General features: G+C 40.5%; 1 protein-coding gene across 2 annotated transcripts; it reads right to left on the bottom strand.

Annotated features, from left to right (window-relative positions):
- Positions 1 to 6120: 6120 nt before the first annotated feature.
- LOC139147689 (uncharacterized) lies at positions 6121 to 14757 on the bottom strand. 2 transcript variants are annotated; one of them, XR_011555778.1, is made up of 5 exons: positions 14603 to 14757; positions 13769 to 13883; positions 10359 to 13442; positions 8100 to 8221; positions 6121 to 7415 (listed from the first exon to the last, which is right to left on the bottom strand). XR_011555778.1 is itself a non-coding variant. In XM_070718848.1 (3 exons), the coding sequence occupies exons 2-3, from the start codon at positions 8197 to 8199 to the stop codon at positions 6547 to 6549; spliced, it is 969 nt and encodes a 322-aa protein (XP_070574949.1). In that variant the 5' UTR covers positions 8200 to 8221; positions 10359 to 10553; the 3' UTR covers positions 6121 to 6546. The 2 variants fall into 2 exon arrangements, 1 of the variants encoding a protein (XP_070574949.1); XM_070718848.1 differs by lacking the exons at positions 13769 to 13883; positions 14603 to 14757 and having other exon boundaries at positions 10359 to 10553.
- Positions 14758 to 15150: the final 393 nt, after the last annotated feature.

The raw sequence follows: 15150 nt of genomic DNA, 5'->3' as shown, positions 1-15150 counted from the left end.
TGCAATTATAACCTCTGTGTAATACTGTAAATAAGGCTGGATAGTCAGAAAACACTTGACAGGAAAGGTTGTAGTCAGTAAATTAAATACAAAATTTCAGATTATTTTCCAGAGACAAAAGGTTCCCCTCTTGATCAACTCGTGGGTGATTAGAATATCAAATTATTCATGTGTCGGGAGCGAACAACGTTCACCCCGATAGTGACCAAAATATCTCCCTGTGGAGCATTCGATATCGTTAGGAATGCCATAATCTCTCGTGTCATGACTGTCGTGACACTGGCGCTAGACTAGTACCTGCACGGCCACTCTGTGATGCAACCAGAAAAAAATGTTCTCTGCTTGCATCAAAGAGGTGTGTAGAGTATCTTTTGCCAGCGAGCTACATGTCTACACCCTCTCTTATCACGGAGGTAAAATATGCTCCCATCGAGTGTTTTGACACCGAGGCTTTATTTTTTGTGTATTGGTGATGTAAGTTTTCCTTATGCATGCGTGTGTGGGGTTGTGTATGTGTTTGTGTCTATATATGTGTCGTTGACTCGATTTTTGTGTTAACATGCGACGTACCCTGAAGTACTGCGGAGACCCTTGAAGAAATGCGAAGGAAATTCGAAGCAATAGTTGACAATTTCACATAATTTGCTACTTTTTCTTTGATTTGTACGGTGGTTCCTCGATTATGTCTTCGTACAGATATTCCGTTATCTATTGAATACAGGCAGTTTACGATGGGAATTATCGATGAAATCTGGGCATTTTGTAATCTACCTCCATGACAACAATCAAGAACCTGTCCTTGAACGTTGCAACGCCGTCATCTACAGAAACAAGCAGTCTCTTAGCAGTAAGTTTCATTGAAGAACTTTCCTTATGTGTGTTTTATTGAACCCTTCTCCATCGACTAGATGACAACAGGTCATTAAGAGGTGAATCAACTCTTATAACGGGCGTGAAACTTGTAAAATAAGTTCGTTTGTGCAGCTGAAGCGTTCAATCGGGGTGTAAACATTTCCTTTGTTAGCAATCTAGAATGTTTCATCGCTGAAGAACAACTTATGCCGCCGGGCTTAAAATCTTAACAATCCATAAGCGTTTTTGTAATTATCATTTTATCATGAAATTGTTATATGAGAGTATAAAGTAAGAATCATTGTACCATTGGAAGTAGACTCTCTCACAGCCCCTTCGTTCGCTACGGCAGGGGGCAGAAGCTACGACTGAAAAATGACCTGAGGGCAGCACTGCCCTGAGGGCAGTTCAGAGAGGAGTAAACATGTGCACAATATTCATTGACGTCACAGAGTAACTGTATGTCTGTTCTTAGGGCAGCTCAGATATATTGCTGTCCTCAGGGCAGATTGGCAGATAGGATAGGAAATATATATCTGCCCTGAGGGCAGCTCTGGTATATTGCTGCCCTCAGGGCAGATTGATAGATATACAATTGTGCAATGATGTGTGAGCATAGAAAATGTATATCTGCCCTGAGGGTAGCTCAAATGTATTGCTGCTCTCAGGGCAGATTGGTAGCTCTACACTTTGCAATGATGCAAGGATAGGACATATATGTCTGCCCTGAGGGCAGCTCAGATATATATTGCTGGCCTCAGGGCAGATTGGTAGATATACACTATGCAATACTTTAAGGATGGGAAATATATGCCTGCCCTGAGGGCAGCAATATGTCCGAGCTGCCCTCAGGGCAGACCTTCATTTCCTATCCTTACAGCATTGTATAGTGTCTACCTATCTGCCCTGAGAGCAGCAGTATATCTGAGCTTCCCTCAGGGAAGACATACATTTTCTATCATCATTAAAGTATTGCCTAGTGTATATCTACCGATCTACCCTGAGGGCGACAATATATCAGAGCTGCCCCCAGAGCAGACATACATTTCCTGCCAGTGACGTCATTAGATGTTGTGCACATGTTTCCGCTCTGAACTGCTCTGAGGGCAGTGCTGCCCTCAAGGTCATTTTTCAGTTAGAACTTCTGCCGCAGAGTTCGCTACAAAGTTATGCGCCCTAAACGGTCTTTCTGACAAGCAACTTTTTTCGTGAGCCTATCGTCTATGTATTCAACGTGTAGGATTTTGACTTTGCGCAGGCTGAAAAGTTACAGACAGAGTAAATCGGCCGCAAAGCGTGAATAGGCTACCTGTTAACAATTTAGTCTGGAAACGAAGAACACTCACCTTTTGATGTACCCTATAGTCAAAAAGAGGCGCTTCGCTGACTTCTTTTCGATGGTTCAAGATATTCAGAAAGACGTCACCCTCCTCCGACTACTGTCTTGATGAATGCACCAAGTCATCAACTCTTGGCAGGCATACACATAGGTACTACGAGTTCACCGTATAAAGCAAGTTTAATTTGTGACCTTTGATGGATCATTATTAACAGGAGAGCTGTCATGAAATAAGTGCCTGGCCGGCAAGCTCAGTCGCAAGACAACTGCATTGGCGAAGTATTATTATAGGAAATGTCAGACATTACTCTGTAAATGAGAGTCGACAACACATATATCTATAAAACGCAGTAATGGTCTTCTTTGGGTGCAGTAAATTGGGTCAGCGGTGACTAGGTTAAGGCCAATTAAGACAAACATTAACAGGCAATGAAAAAAAATCACTGTTCTTCTACTGAAGCAAAACAAATCATAAATTTAACCATAAAGTTTCAAGTTTACCCCGACCTTTCAAATTCTCGGCTGACGTACGGGGATCAAACCGCGAAACTTCTCATTAGCCGTAAATGCGCACTGAAAAGTCGAAGTGCTGTTACAGTAGCTTATAACGTTCAACCACAGAGTAATATCAGACAGAGTGGCAACGCTATTGTTTAAGGCGTGAAGCGGTTACGTAAGCAATCCATGTTTGCCTCGCCTCACGAAGCTCTTGGCTCTCTTTTCCGAAGAGTGCCGACCATGCACCCTTCGGTATTTTTCGGATTTTCACCAATTGTTAAGCGAAATTATGTTCGACAAAGCTTGTGTTGTTGTTGTCGTGTGGTGCTGATCGGAATTGATGTGCTGGCGAAAACGGGAGTGTTTTGAGCTTCAGGAAAGTGGGTTTTACCGTTTTAAAAATTCCTCTCATATTTTTATGAATATATAATGAGTGTGTTTGAACCAAATTTGAAAGTCTTTTATCGATACTGTCTGGTTTTACTCGATGGTTTACGGTCAGTCATACCGTCTTTTACACGTGCGCCAAGAAAGGACATGTTTATGAAACTGCTGGCGTGTTATGTTTTGATTGGCGTGAGGCAGTGTTTCTGGCCTGAGAGCTCACAAAGTAACTATGGTTGCTACGCGACTGGCAGTACGATGCCATCTCGTCGTATGTTTCGCATAATCTCGTGTAATTATCAACCACAAACCAAGCCTCCAAAAAGTTAACCACCTTTTAAGCTCATTTTAATATGAAAAGCCAATAGTCTACCGAGACGACCATGGAACAAAAGGCATGCAAGTGTTGCCACTCTGTCTATGATATTACTCTGTGGTTCAACCCTTATAAATTTAACTGAAAGAGGCGATGTTGAACAATGATATTACTCTGTGGTTCAACCCTTATAAATTTAACTGAAAGAGGCGATGTTGAACAAAGTAGAGAAATTTTGCAGTGTGTGCATGCTAGTAAACAGGCGTAGAAGCTATTGACTGTTTCATGAAGGTATTCTTTCTCAGATTTGCAAAACATAAACCTCTGAAATTTAGTTCTCATCCGTTCATGTAACAGGCTGCACTTCATTTCCAAACTATCGCCCCGTCCGCACTACATGGCTTGGTTACAGATTTGCTCCTGTTTGATTGGGGTGCCTGAATAAACACCATCGGCTAGCGAAATTATAATTTAGAAAGTTTTATATAACGTGGTACACAGCTTGAAATAATTTTTTTACTCAAGAAACTCCCAGTAACTCTCTTTCAAAATCAACAAAATTCCAAGTAAGACTTAAATGAACAGCGTGTGCCAAAAGGAATGTATTAGAAACATGGCATGGAAGCAAACATAACAAAAATGTGTTTTATCCGTATTTGTGTTGTACTTGTGTATGCTATATAAACAAACTTGATGCCTCTTATTACATTGATAATGTTTGTGGGTAACAGGTCATTCATCAATGTTGTGTGCTTGTTCAAATTCAGAATGTTCAGCTAGGATATTCGGCCTACAAGCAGTGAGTCATATATAGATATGAACTTACTATGGTATGTCACACTCGTCAAACTTTCAGCAGACGAAATGTAATATATGATATAGACATGTCATGCTCATTGAGCATTCCGCAGAAGCAAAAGTAAATACGTCAAATGCACTTTGGGAGACTGATCATATGCACTCCATTCAGTCTTGATCATCACCTGAGTACAAAGAGTCATTACATATGTAAATAAGCTCATTATTATATGTCACACTCATCAACTTGCAGCAGTATAGCTGCTGTAGCTTGGAAGTTATCAGACTTTAGCATAAATAAATCTATGTGAAACCAATTCTCCCTAGAAATTCAATCGAAAACAAAACATCATCCAGTTTCAAAGTTTGATACATGGTCTTATCGTAGAATTTCATTAAATATGCAAATGGGGTATTAATTAACATGTCATCATAAATACAACTTACACAGGGTATGGTCAATCAATAGCATATGTCCAGTCAAAATCGATGCACCGAATATATTAATATATAGCCATATGTAGTCGTTTTTCATCAAGTCAGTACAGTCAACTCATTTCTAAGAGTTCCCAGGTTAAATACTGATGAATGAATGCTTACAGTAAATAAACCCAGAGATATGTTTTGGAGGGTCGTCTGTCATTGCAACGAAAACATTTTCTACAGTGAATTTAAGGTGGCGTTGCACTTAACCTACATCCTTTTTTCAAAGCAATATTTCTTATCAAAGATGACATGAAACCCCCTCTTGTTATATAAAATATTCCAAAAGCAGAAAATCTCAAGTTTAGTATTCTACTAAAAGAATGAAGGGCTTGTATATTTGAGGGAGAAAAGCTCACTTTTGGTATTAATGATAAAATTAATCAAAGTGAAAAACTTTATGCTACTTTATTAAATTTAATATCTCATTTGCAACAAGAGAATACGTAGGGGGAAATTTGTTAGATATTTATTCTCATTATTAAATGGCACGAGTTGAAAGGCTGACATTAAAAATGTGATCAGAAATCATGGTGAGTAAATCAAAATGAGTCTTTTTCAAAATGAAAGAACTTTATTGCAAAAAATGTCATTTTTGTTACATGGTATTTAAAGAAAATAATGTGAAATTTTTACATTGTAGAATTTTAATTATAGAAAACTGAATTAATCTGTAAAAAACAAGTATTTTTGAGTATAATACGCTTTACTTTGTGCAATCAGAATGTTGTATCATAAATGCTGGCAAAAAAGTAGGATGTGCTGACAAAAATAGAAAATGTTGTTTTGTGGTAGGCGGCTTGTCACACAGAGAGAGTAAGGGAAAAAAAGATTTGTCAGCTTACAAATTTCAATACATTGGCGACAATTCTTTTCTTTTCTATTTGTTGAAAAGATGTTTTTTTAAGTCGTTACAAGATCAAATTAATCTTTTTTCACCTTCGCCTGCCTTCGATACCCTTATTCTCCACTCCCTCTCAGCAATCAAATATTTCTCCCCTGATAAAAATCTGCTTCTCATAAAACTTTCAACTAGACCTGAGTGTGATCCATATAAAGCAGCAGTCTTAAAAAATTCGCGCTCTCAAGATTGATATAGAGCCTATTTACAGAAATTCATTAAATATGCAAATAAGCTTTACATCTGAAAGCCACGCCCACCAAACTTTTAGCACGCAGGTGTAATGATATCACACAAAAAAGTCATAAAAAGATTCATATTGCTTATGTCAACATAATCTGAAAAAAGTAATAGTAATACCATTCCAAGGAACCTTCGTGCCAAAATCAAAGAGAGAGTAATTAGTTCATGTAAAACGTGTCTTTACATATAAAATAACAGACAAACAGTCATGAAAACTATTACAATATTAATTTCAACTATTACTTAAATGTATAACAACATATGTTAGGGCCCCCGAAACTCAATTTCAAATTTATTGGTTTTATATATTTTTGACTTTCATTGTTATCCTTACAGGCTACAGATGTCTTAGAACTATGGACGACGGTGTATTCTGAGTGATCGAGCGAGCCTCAAGCTAGACCGGCACTTCTGTTCCTTCGTTTATCATTTTATAATTTCTGTTTTACGTGTATTTGATATGGATGTATTCGAACCGAGGACTTAACAATAAACTCGGGTACCTGTGGTTTGTGCTTTGACAGGAAATCAACATGGGTGCAATTTAAACCATACGTATATGACTCCCAAGGTACTAAAGGTGTAAACCGGCAGGCATTATTTTGACATGGTATTTCTCAGATACGTTGCCAATAGTATCATCAATATACTAAGTTCAAATCGTTAGTTTGCTGCGGTTTTTCCTCGTTGTCCATTATATAGAGTGAAATTGCACACAAGTGCATGCGTAGGCTATCTCAACTGTATTTTATTCTTTAAATTAAATGATCGAAGCGTTAATTGTGTCCAAGTTCTGTCATCTCGTGTTGGAGTAGCTGGGATGTTTTTTATTAGCGGGAAGTTACACACTCTCCACAAAAATACACCGATGCGGAAGATAAAAATGCACCCTGCAATAACAATCAGGACGAACGAATAGATGCACGTGGTCGCTGTCAGGTCCCAGTTCTCGTACAGACTGCCCGCTAGAGCCCAGATGACGACAGGCCAGATGGTTAGAGTGAAGCGGAACCATCGGTCCAGGACAAGGACCTCCAGCATTGCCCACAGGACGACTTCGAACGCTAGCACTGACAGGCAGATAATGCCCGTGGTCTCTTGGCTAAGACCAACCCAGTAAACCAAGGTTGAACCGAGGTTGAGTAAAGCCGCAATGGTGCACCAGGTGGCGTAGATCGCAAGACCGTTGTGGATCAAGATTCGGATGCACCAGACGTCAAGTTTCTGGGATGACATCATCCTCGGCAGGTACTGGTATAGGTTGGCGTGCGAAGCTCCTATGCAGATGTACAGCGTAAAGCAGATCAGACAGAGGGCGAGGGTACTTGCTGGGACGTACTGGCGATCCCACAGAAGCAACCATGCAACGTTAAGGCCAAAGTTGATAGAGAGACAGATGTAGAAGGGGAAAGACAGCACCTTTGGACGAACATAGACGTAATCGCTTTTATTTTTGCGACAAAGCGTTGTCCAGGTGTAGAGAATAGCTAGTATCAACCAAATGTATATGACGCTCCATATGCTAAACGTCCAGCCGGCCGGGGTCAATATGAAATAGTATTTGTCTGCGAGGTCTCCAGTGCTGTTCAAGAAGATGACTCCTGGGAAAGACAGAAGACAGAAATTGAGAAGTTGTCTTTATGAAATGGAATTTCGTGTTCTACACCGAAATCATGCCAAAATGACCTTATTAAATTTGTCAAGACAGTGCATGCTGTGTATGAGGAATATCTAAATCTGACAATTGTACAGTCCGTACGTATACTACAATTGAAATCATTGGTCAACAACATTTCATCTTGTGCACATCGCAATTTATGGTTGGGCTATATGTTTCAACATATTCCTAGAGAAGAAATGCGTGTTTTTTCTAGAGGAATGAAAACTATGAAAATATTATCAGAAGTTGTAGCTTTTGTCCCTATAAATATTTTCGTGCCAATACACTGTGAAACAGGTACCAGGTAACATGAGTGCCCGTTCAAGAATCAAACGAGAAACCTCTTGTTTTCTCCTCCATAATTTACACTTTACGACAATCTGCAAGCATGCGAATGTCTTTAGGTACATTGTACAAAATTTGCAAACAAACATTTGTAGGCAGAAAAGCTATGCGTAAAGTTTTACTCAATCACTATTTAAATCTTTCCTGAAAAGAACCTAAGCGCGTGGCAAACAATTGTAAACATGGTTAACGGAATGATACAAACAATCGCCAGAGGGCGCAAAACCAAGAGTAAATCATAAAGTACAAATGAAAAGAATGCCAAAGAAATTTGTCCCACCTGGATTTATGGCAGCCAGCGCGTTGAAGGCGACGGTTGTCGCAAACGCCAGCGTCGTTAAGACTATGGCTACAATTATCCACCACTGATGCTCTGCCATTTTCAGCGTTTTTCTGATGTACCTGCCAAGAAGTATAAATTTTGTAGATGAGAATTCGTACTCATGTTCAAAATATTGGTACGGCTACTTCAGTGAACTTTGTCTCTACGTAGTGTTTGTTGTTGAAGTTTAGCGAATTTGGACAATTGTAAATGGGCCAAAGTAGAGTAGAATTCTCAGTTGTGAAGATTACGAAAACGATAAATAATTTTTGACTTTCCGAAGCAAAACAGCTCAGCCTTGATGCGAAATGATAATTACAATGCGGTCACATAATACTGTTATCAGTAGAATATGCAGAATTATACCTTGACCAAGGACTCTGTCACAGCCCCTCGTCCGCTACGTAGCTCTTTCCTCAACCATATGGTGATGCGCCCTCAACGGTCTTTCTAGCAAGCAACGCTCACTGAGCCTGCCGGGCTATAGCGCGGCTTCGCCGGCTCGCTGAGCCGAGCTTCGCTCGGCTCACCTTCTGAGGGCGGTATTATGGTCAGAGCTGAAGCAGGCGAGGGCTGTGAGAGAGTCTAACCTTGACCATGCCAGAGTGACGGTCACCCTGTCAGGGCGGATTCTGGGCGTAGTCTATGTCATTCTGGATCACCCATAATGCCACCCTGTCTCCTGTTAGTTACAACAAACTAAGAGCCGCCACATTCACTTCCATTCACTGCATTTGCAAACACTGTTACTAATGTTTGGGCAAATAAATGATTAGGACTTTTGCAAAGTCTAGTGCGTGTCTGTGTCCTTGAGTTTGCTAGACAGGTGCATGGTCGGTTAATACTTGATCTCTCCAGTTTCTTGTAAGTATTTTCGTCACACACTCCTGCACTGCCAGATCACTCGCTCATTCCACGATTTATGGAGGGGCCGTGCTTTTAGTACTCTTACAAGAGTATTGACAGCTAGTTGCTGGGTGTAGTTTTTAGGGTCTATGATTTAATGATTTACTAAGAGTCTGACGATAAACAAGTATAGAAAGCGATTGCATCATAACTGCAAGGAGTCGAAGAAATGAAAAGGACATTATAGTCCTGGATCTGTGTGTAAATAAGCGGGTCAGAAATCACGCAACAGGAAAGTATGTATTAAATGGGCAGGAATCACAAGCAAACTTGTATTTGCACTGTAGGGTGCTTCCCGATTACGTCAAAAAACGTGTCATTTATTAATATAAATACAGGCAGTTTAATAAGTCAGGAGTTATCGATGGAAGCCGGCTTTTGTAATCTATCTCCATGACCACAATCAAGAACCTGCCCTTGAACGTTGCAGTGCCGTCCTCTACAGAATAGGCAATTTCTTGGCAGCAAGTTTCACATCGAAGAGCTTTCCCAATGTATGTTTTTTATGAAACTCGCACCCCATCGACTAGATGCCCTCTCTATGCCCACATAGTACAGCGAGGTCGAGTGCCAATCAACACTTGTGTAATGGCCATGAAACTTGTAAAACAAGTTCGTACGTGCAATGTACCAGTTCAATCGGGGTGTAAACATTTGTTCAATCGTTGTTTAGCAATCTACATATTTCTCAGCGCTGAAGAACTTGCGATTCTCCCGAGGGAAAAAATCTTTAACCGTAATTGTGAAAATTACAGGACAGTTATCTGCTAGTGTTGTAAAATAATTAATCACTGTACCGTTTGAACAACAAAACTTTTCGTGTTCCTCTCGTCAAACATGAAAATACTCACAGAAATAGAACGACACCGGCTTTTTACTTTGATACATTTTCACTGACTATAGAAATGAGCTTAGCTTCCCTATCATAACTTTAACTTCTACACTTTTGTTTCAACAACGCTTAGTTCTGTTTTGTAAACTGCTTTGGTTTCTAGAACGCCGTTCGGACCGACTTCTGAAGTCAGCCTGGTCTCTATCTTCTATCACAGTCGTTTGGAGAGCTATTCAGCGCTGGGACTATTCGCCCCATAGACGAGTGTGCAGAAGCGTTTCTCGCTTCTGCACACTCGTCTATGGGGCGAATAGACCCAGCGCTGAATAGCTCTCCAAACGACTGTGCTTCTATATTCAACCGGGAACATTTTAAAATTACGTAGGTTGAAAAGTTACAGACTGAAGTAAATCGGCCACAAAGAGTGAATAGGCTACCTGTGAACAGAACAATTTGATCTTGAAACGAAGAACGCTCACCTGTACGCATGTACCCTACACTCAAAGAGAGGCGATCCGCTGACTTGTCTTCGCTTGTACAATCTGACCGAAAGACGTCACCACCTTCGTCTGATTGCAGTCTTGAATAACTGTACCGTGTCGGCCAACTCTTGGCAAACGTGACCCCAACAGTACATCGTGGTAGCACGTGTTTATTGTGTAAAGCAAGCTTAATATTTAACTTTTAGTGAAATATTTGTTCGGATTCAATAAGGGGTTGGTCATGAAACAAGAGCGTGACGAACAATGTCTCCCACACAACACCGTTACTCGAACGCCACTCGCCTATCTGTATCTGCGATAGAGTAACCGAGTCACAAGACAACCTCAAACACTTTCGCCACTACGAGTCATATTGTATGATTGGAAATGCCAGACAAATCTCTTAAACTGGAAGTCGATATATATCGTTGGTAGTAATGTTTTTCTCATGGTGCGGTTATTTCATGGATTTGGGTTAGTGGACTAAGGACAATTACCACAATAAAACCGTCAGTCGACCAATAACAACAACACGACCTTCGCTCTGCTAAAGAAAAACAAGTCATATATAAAATAATTGAAGTTTCAAGTTCGTCCCGACCTTTCAGAAATATGTCTGACACACAGCTAGGAAACAGAACGTCAAACCCCGGCCACAAACCTCATAACTATAAAATTCACACTAAGCTCTCCACAGGTCATGTAGCCGACAGTGTTGAAAACTCAGTTACTTACAGCAACATGTAAATAAAGCGACGTGGGACCCAGTAGTGAATTTTTGAATTGTGAGCATGCTTGCAGATAGACGTGTAAGTAATGTACGTTTGAAGAAGGCGATCTTTCTAATATTTACTTCAGTAGTTATCCTTTCTTGTAACATGCTGCACTATATTACCAATGTACTTTTTTTATTCGGAATACTTTCTTTTTAGGAAGACTGTGTGTAGAATTAAAGTATGAAGTTCACGTATGTATGTCGTGTCCACGGTTGCCAGTAAATAGTGGTACTCTAACAAAGATTCTTTTCTTTTCTGAAGGAAATGGCGTCCCGTTTGTGATGGTCAAGCTTGAAAAACCTGGCAGATTTTAGCCGTCTGTGCCTGGAAGTTATAGCGAATCTGCTGGTTTTGAGAAATTTGACCGAATATGATTTTTACATGATAAAATACTAGTATCTTCGACAAAACTAAAATTTGGATGGAAGTGTGGAAGATACTTGCGGCCTCCCTCTCGCTACGATTTGGAAAATTGCCCCTCCCGTTAACTACTTTTCCCTGGGCCTCTCCCAGTTGTCTACTGCCAAACTTGCTCGAAGATCTCTCTCACCACAAAAACATCCAAATTGCCCTTTCCCAGCCCCACAGAAATCGCCATTGCCATCTCCTTTGTGACATGTTCTCCCCGCTTCCGATCTACAAGTCGCCACAAAGAAATACATGCCCCCTATCCAATGCCCACAGTGCCACTTGTAGTTTTTTCGTGTTGTCTGCCGAGCAAATATGGAATTCCACCACCCACTAATACAAGTTAAAACCGTCCGTTTCTCGTCGCCTGCAAACAAAAGGCTCGCGAACACCTTTTCTAACAACACAGCTATGTTGGCTGCCTCGGAAGTATCTTCAAAAAGTGTTGAATGATTTGAAACTCTACAAAGGGTTAAAGACAAATTTCAACTTATTTCAAATGCAAAGTCGCGCCATCTCTCATTGGCTTTAAAGAGTTACGACAGGACGCTCATCTAAGTTACAATAATACAGTAAAAACTGAACATCCGATCAAGAATTCTATGCTTCAGTGGTGTTCAGACTTCCAAGGTTGTTTTTTAATGTCTGGCTTTTAGGAGATTTGTAATATCAGCAATAGCAGAACTTGTAAAACCAACGTCGTTTAGTCATTTAACATGTAATTTTTACCTTCAACTGTTAGCTAGAAAGGGTGAAATCAAATAAAACGCATCGGTTTGTATGTAGTTTATTGATAGTGAAATAAAGCACAACAAAACAAATAACAAATCTGATTCAACGGCTGCAATAAATTCTTATAGCTACTGCTCACGCCATTCCTCTAACCGTTGTGTCTATCTAAATGGGAATTCAAACGCTGTGGAACGCTTGTGAAAGTTTGCTTCACTTTGTTTTTAAAAAATGCAGATCAATTATTGAAAAAGCAAAAACAAAACAGTACTTCACACGTTGCATTATCATATGTAGGGTAATCTTCATTAAATTTTGCCTCGCTGTAAGGCTTTTTCAGCTTTATTCCAGCTTTATTGATTATTTATCAGTGGGATGTGTTTTTTCCCTATGATAGGTTTTCTGTAACTTCTCACTATGACAAGAATGACTCTCACGATGAAGAGGACTATTATGATTACAGTGAGAACCAGAGCAAACATCGATGAAGGGAGGGCCTTATTCCAGTTGCCGGTAAGTACACCGATCAGGGCCCATATCAGAACGGGGTACACGGTCAGTGTGTAACGAACGTACACGTCGATCAAGAAATTCTCCAAGATGAACCAGGTGATGACAAGTACAGAAAGAATTGACAGGGACGCGATGCAGGCAGTTTCCATGGACAAGTTCGCGATGTAGACCAGGACCATCGTCAGGTTCAAGAGCGTTGCTACCGTGACCCACGTCGCATAGGTTGTGAGACCGTTATGAACCAGTATTCTCACGGCCAAGATGTCTGCTTCCAGTCCAGAGCGCCTCATCTCAGACAACTTCTCGTACAGTCTTCGATGTGAGGTGTAGAGGCAGAAATAAACTGTGAGCGCCATCATGAATATGAAAGCGACCGCATACGTCAGCAGTTCGCGATCCCAGAGGATAAGCCAGCCCACGTTGCAGGCCATGTTGATGATGAAAACAGCGAAAAAGGCCGACGTCAATACAAGTGGATACTCGTGCACGCGTCCAGATTTGGTCAGGCGACATACTGAGTTTGTACTTTGACAGTATATCAACATTGCGGCAAGCCATATGTATATGACTCCCCAGATACTGAAGGTGTAACCGGCAGGTGTGATGTTGACGTGATACTTCTCGGATACGTTGCCAATAGTGTTCTCAAATATACCTGAGAATGAACAACAGAACGAGAAAGAATCGTATCACACTTTGTGATCAATGCAAAGTGTTATTCGGTAGGATTTGTGCCTGCTCTTCTATTATTTAGAACGAAATCGCGCAACTGGACTAGATGCAGTATGGTGGATATGTGTGGGCAAGAAGATTCGGTGAATTTCAGTCCCCGAGATGTAGACGAATTCTAAACGGTAAATTATAGACTTGGTTAAATTCATCCAGTTTCGAACAAGCCAATTTATTGGAAGTTGACGAGGAACCTGTAAAATTCACCGCATTTCAACAGGTGTGCATGATAGAACTTATTTAATGACATACCTTTGCCAACTCCGGCCAGATAGTTAAACACCAGGGTGACGACGAACGCCAAGAGTGAAAAGACACTGAGGAAGGTCAAGCATGGTTTGTGTTTCGTCATATTTTGCTTGAGATGCTGAAAAACAGAAAATCGATTTTTTTCCCGATTGATTTAAATGCTATGGCGTGCGTGCTTTATACATTTGCTGTTTGCATGCTAAATAGCTTGTGTTGTGAGGTTGATCTCAGATGTTAGAGCGCCCGCAACAAGATCACTAATGGGCCAACCATTATGGTTCGATTTGAAAAGGATATGATAGATTTTCAAATTAGCAAGCTCCTTCACTTTGTGCAGGCGCTTTGAACTCAAATATCTGAAGTAATATCCTGAACAAAGAATTACGAAACCAACTCATCAAATACAAGTTTTTCAATCGACCTAACATGAATGTCGAGTCGTAGATCATTTGACCTCGAATTTCCCCTCATAGGACAGCGTCTCTTTCGATACATATCTCGTCCAATTCACTGATAGATAGATTATCTTTGAACACAAAAATGGCCATGTTCCTTGCTAAAAACGAGTGCAGGATAACGAGTGCAGGATGTTAGAAGGTGAACCATTGGTTATGTCTCACTGAGTCAGATCTCGAGAAGGGTGTATAGCTTTTATGAAATGCCAAGGCATTACATCGCGTTGCGATTGACTACAGAATGGTATGAAATGAAAAATCCCACTCTCTAAATTGGGATAATAAAATCTTAAACAAAGCTGGAAAGTTTATCGATACAAGGGAATCGACTTCGTCCATCTCTCGTAATAAAGGACAAGGAAACAAGAAAATCCATGCTTACCGTCTGTCCCTCAGAAAGGAAACACTTGCGAAGTTCTAGCAGAGGTAAACTTAGTTCTCCGCTCTCCGTTTACAGAAGTGACGTAACCAATTCCGTGCCTGCTGATGACAGCACTGCGCTGCCTACATCATGTGATCGTAAATGTTCATGGTTGAGGGGCGGAACCAGCTTCAGCTGTGTATTTATTCGCGAATTTTTTTCTTCCAAGACAGGTCTGTTTTTTCCTTGAAAATTTGTTATTTGCAGTCGGACACTGAAGTGTAAGGGTATAATAGAGCAAAATAATTCGAAGACCCACGGCATAACTCTCGCAATTATAGGGAAATGTCACTGTATGCATTTTCAGTTATAATTCCGCGCATAAAAGCTATTCATTGAACCCTCAAATCAAAGGCGGACACAACAACGAGATAAAGAGTAGTGATATAGCTCTATAACATCACGGAAATGTGGATGGACGGGTGAAGCTGGGAACATATTCCTTGAACGAGGCCGATGAAATGATTGCATTCTCAGTTATGCAATACAAGTTCAAGTGTAGCCCCTAC

The sequence above is a fragment of the Ptychodera flava genome, chromosome 13 (assembly GCF_041260155.1).
Source record: "Ptychodera flava strain L36383 chromosome 13, AS_Pfla_20210202, whole genome shotgun sequence".
NCBI classification, from domain to species: domain Eukaryota; kingdom Metazoa; phylum Hemichordata; class Enteropneusta; family Ptychoderidae; genus Ptychodera; species Ptychodera flava.
The sequence above is the reverse complement of the archived record's forward strand: the minus strand, read 5'-3'. Positions and strand labels throughout refer to the sequence as shown.

What these genes read in the sequence shown, in the direction of transcription:
- LOC139147689 (XM_070718848.1), bottom strand. Translation starts at nt 8,199, where the DNA reads ATGGCAGAGCATCAGTGGTGGATAATTGTAGCCATAGTCTTAACGACG. An exon ending in GCTGGCTGCCATAAATCCAG is followed by an intron (nt 7,416 to 8,099) that starts GTGGGACAAATT and finishes TGTCTTTCCCAG; the next exon opens with GAGTCATCTTCTTGAACAGC.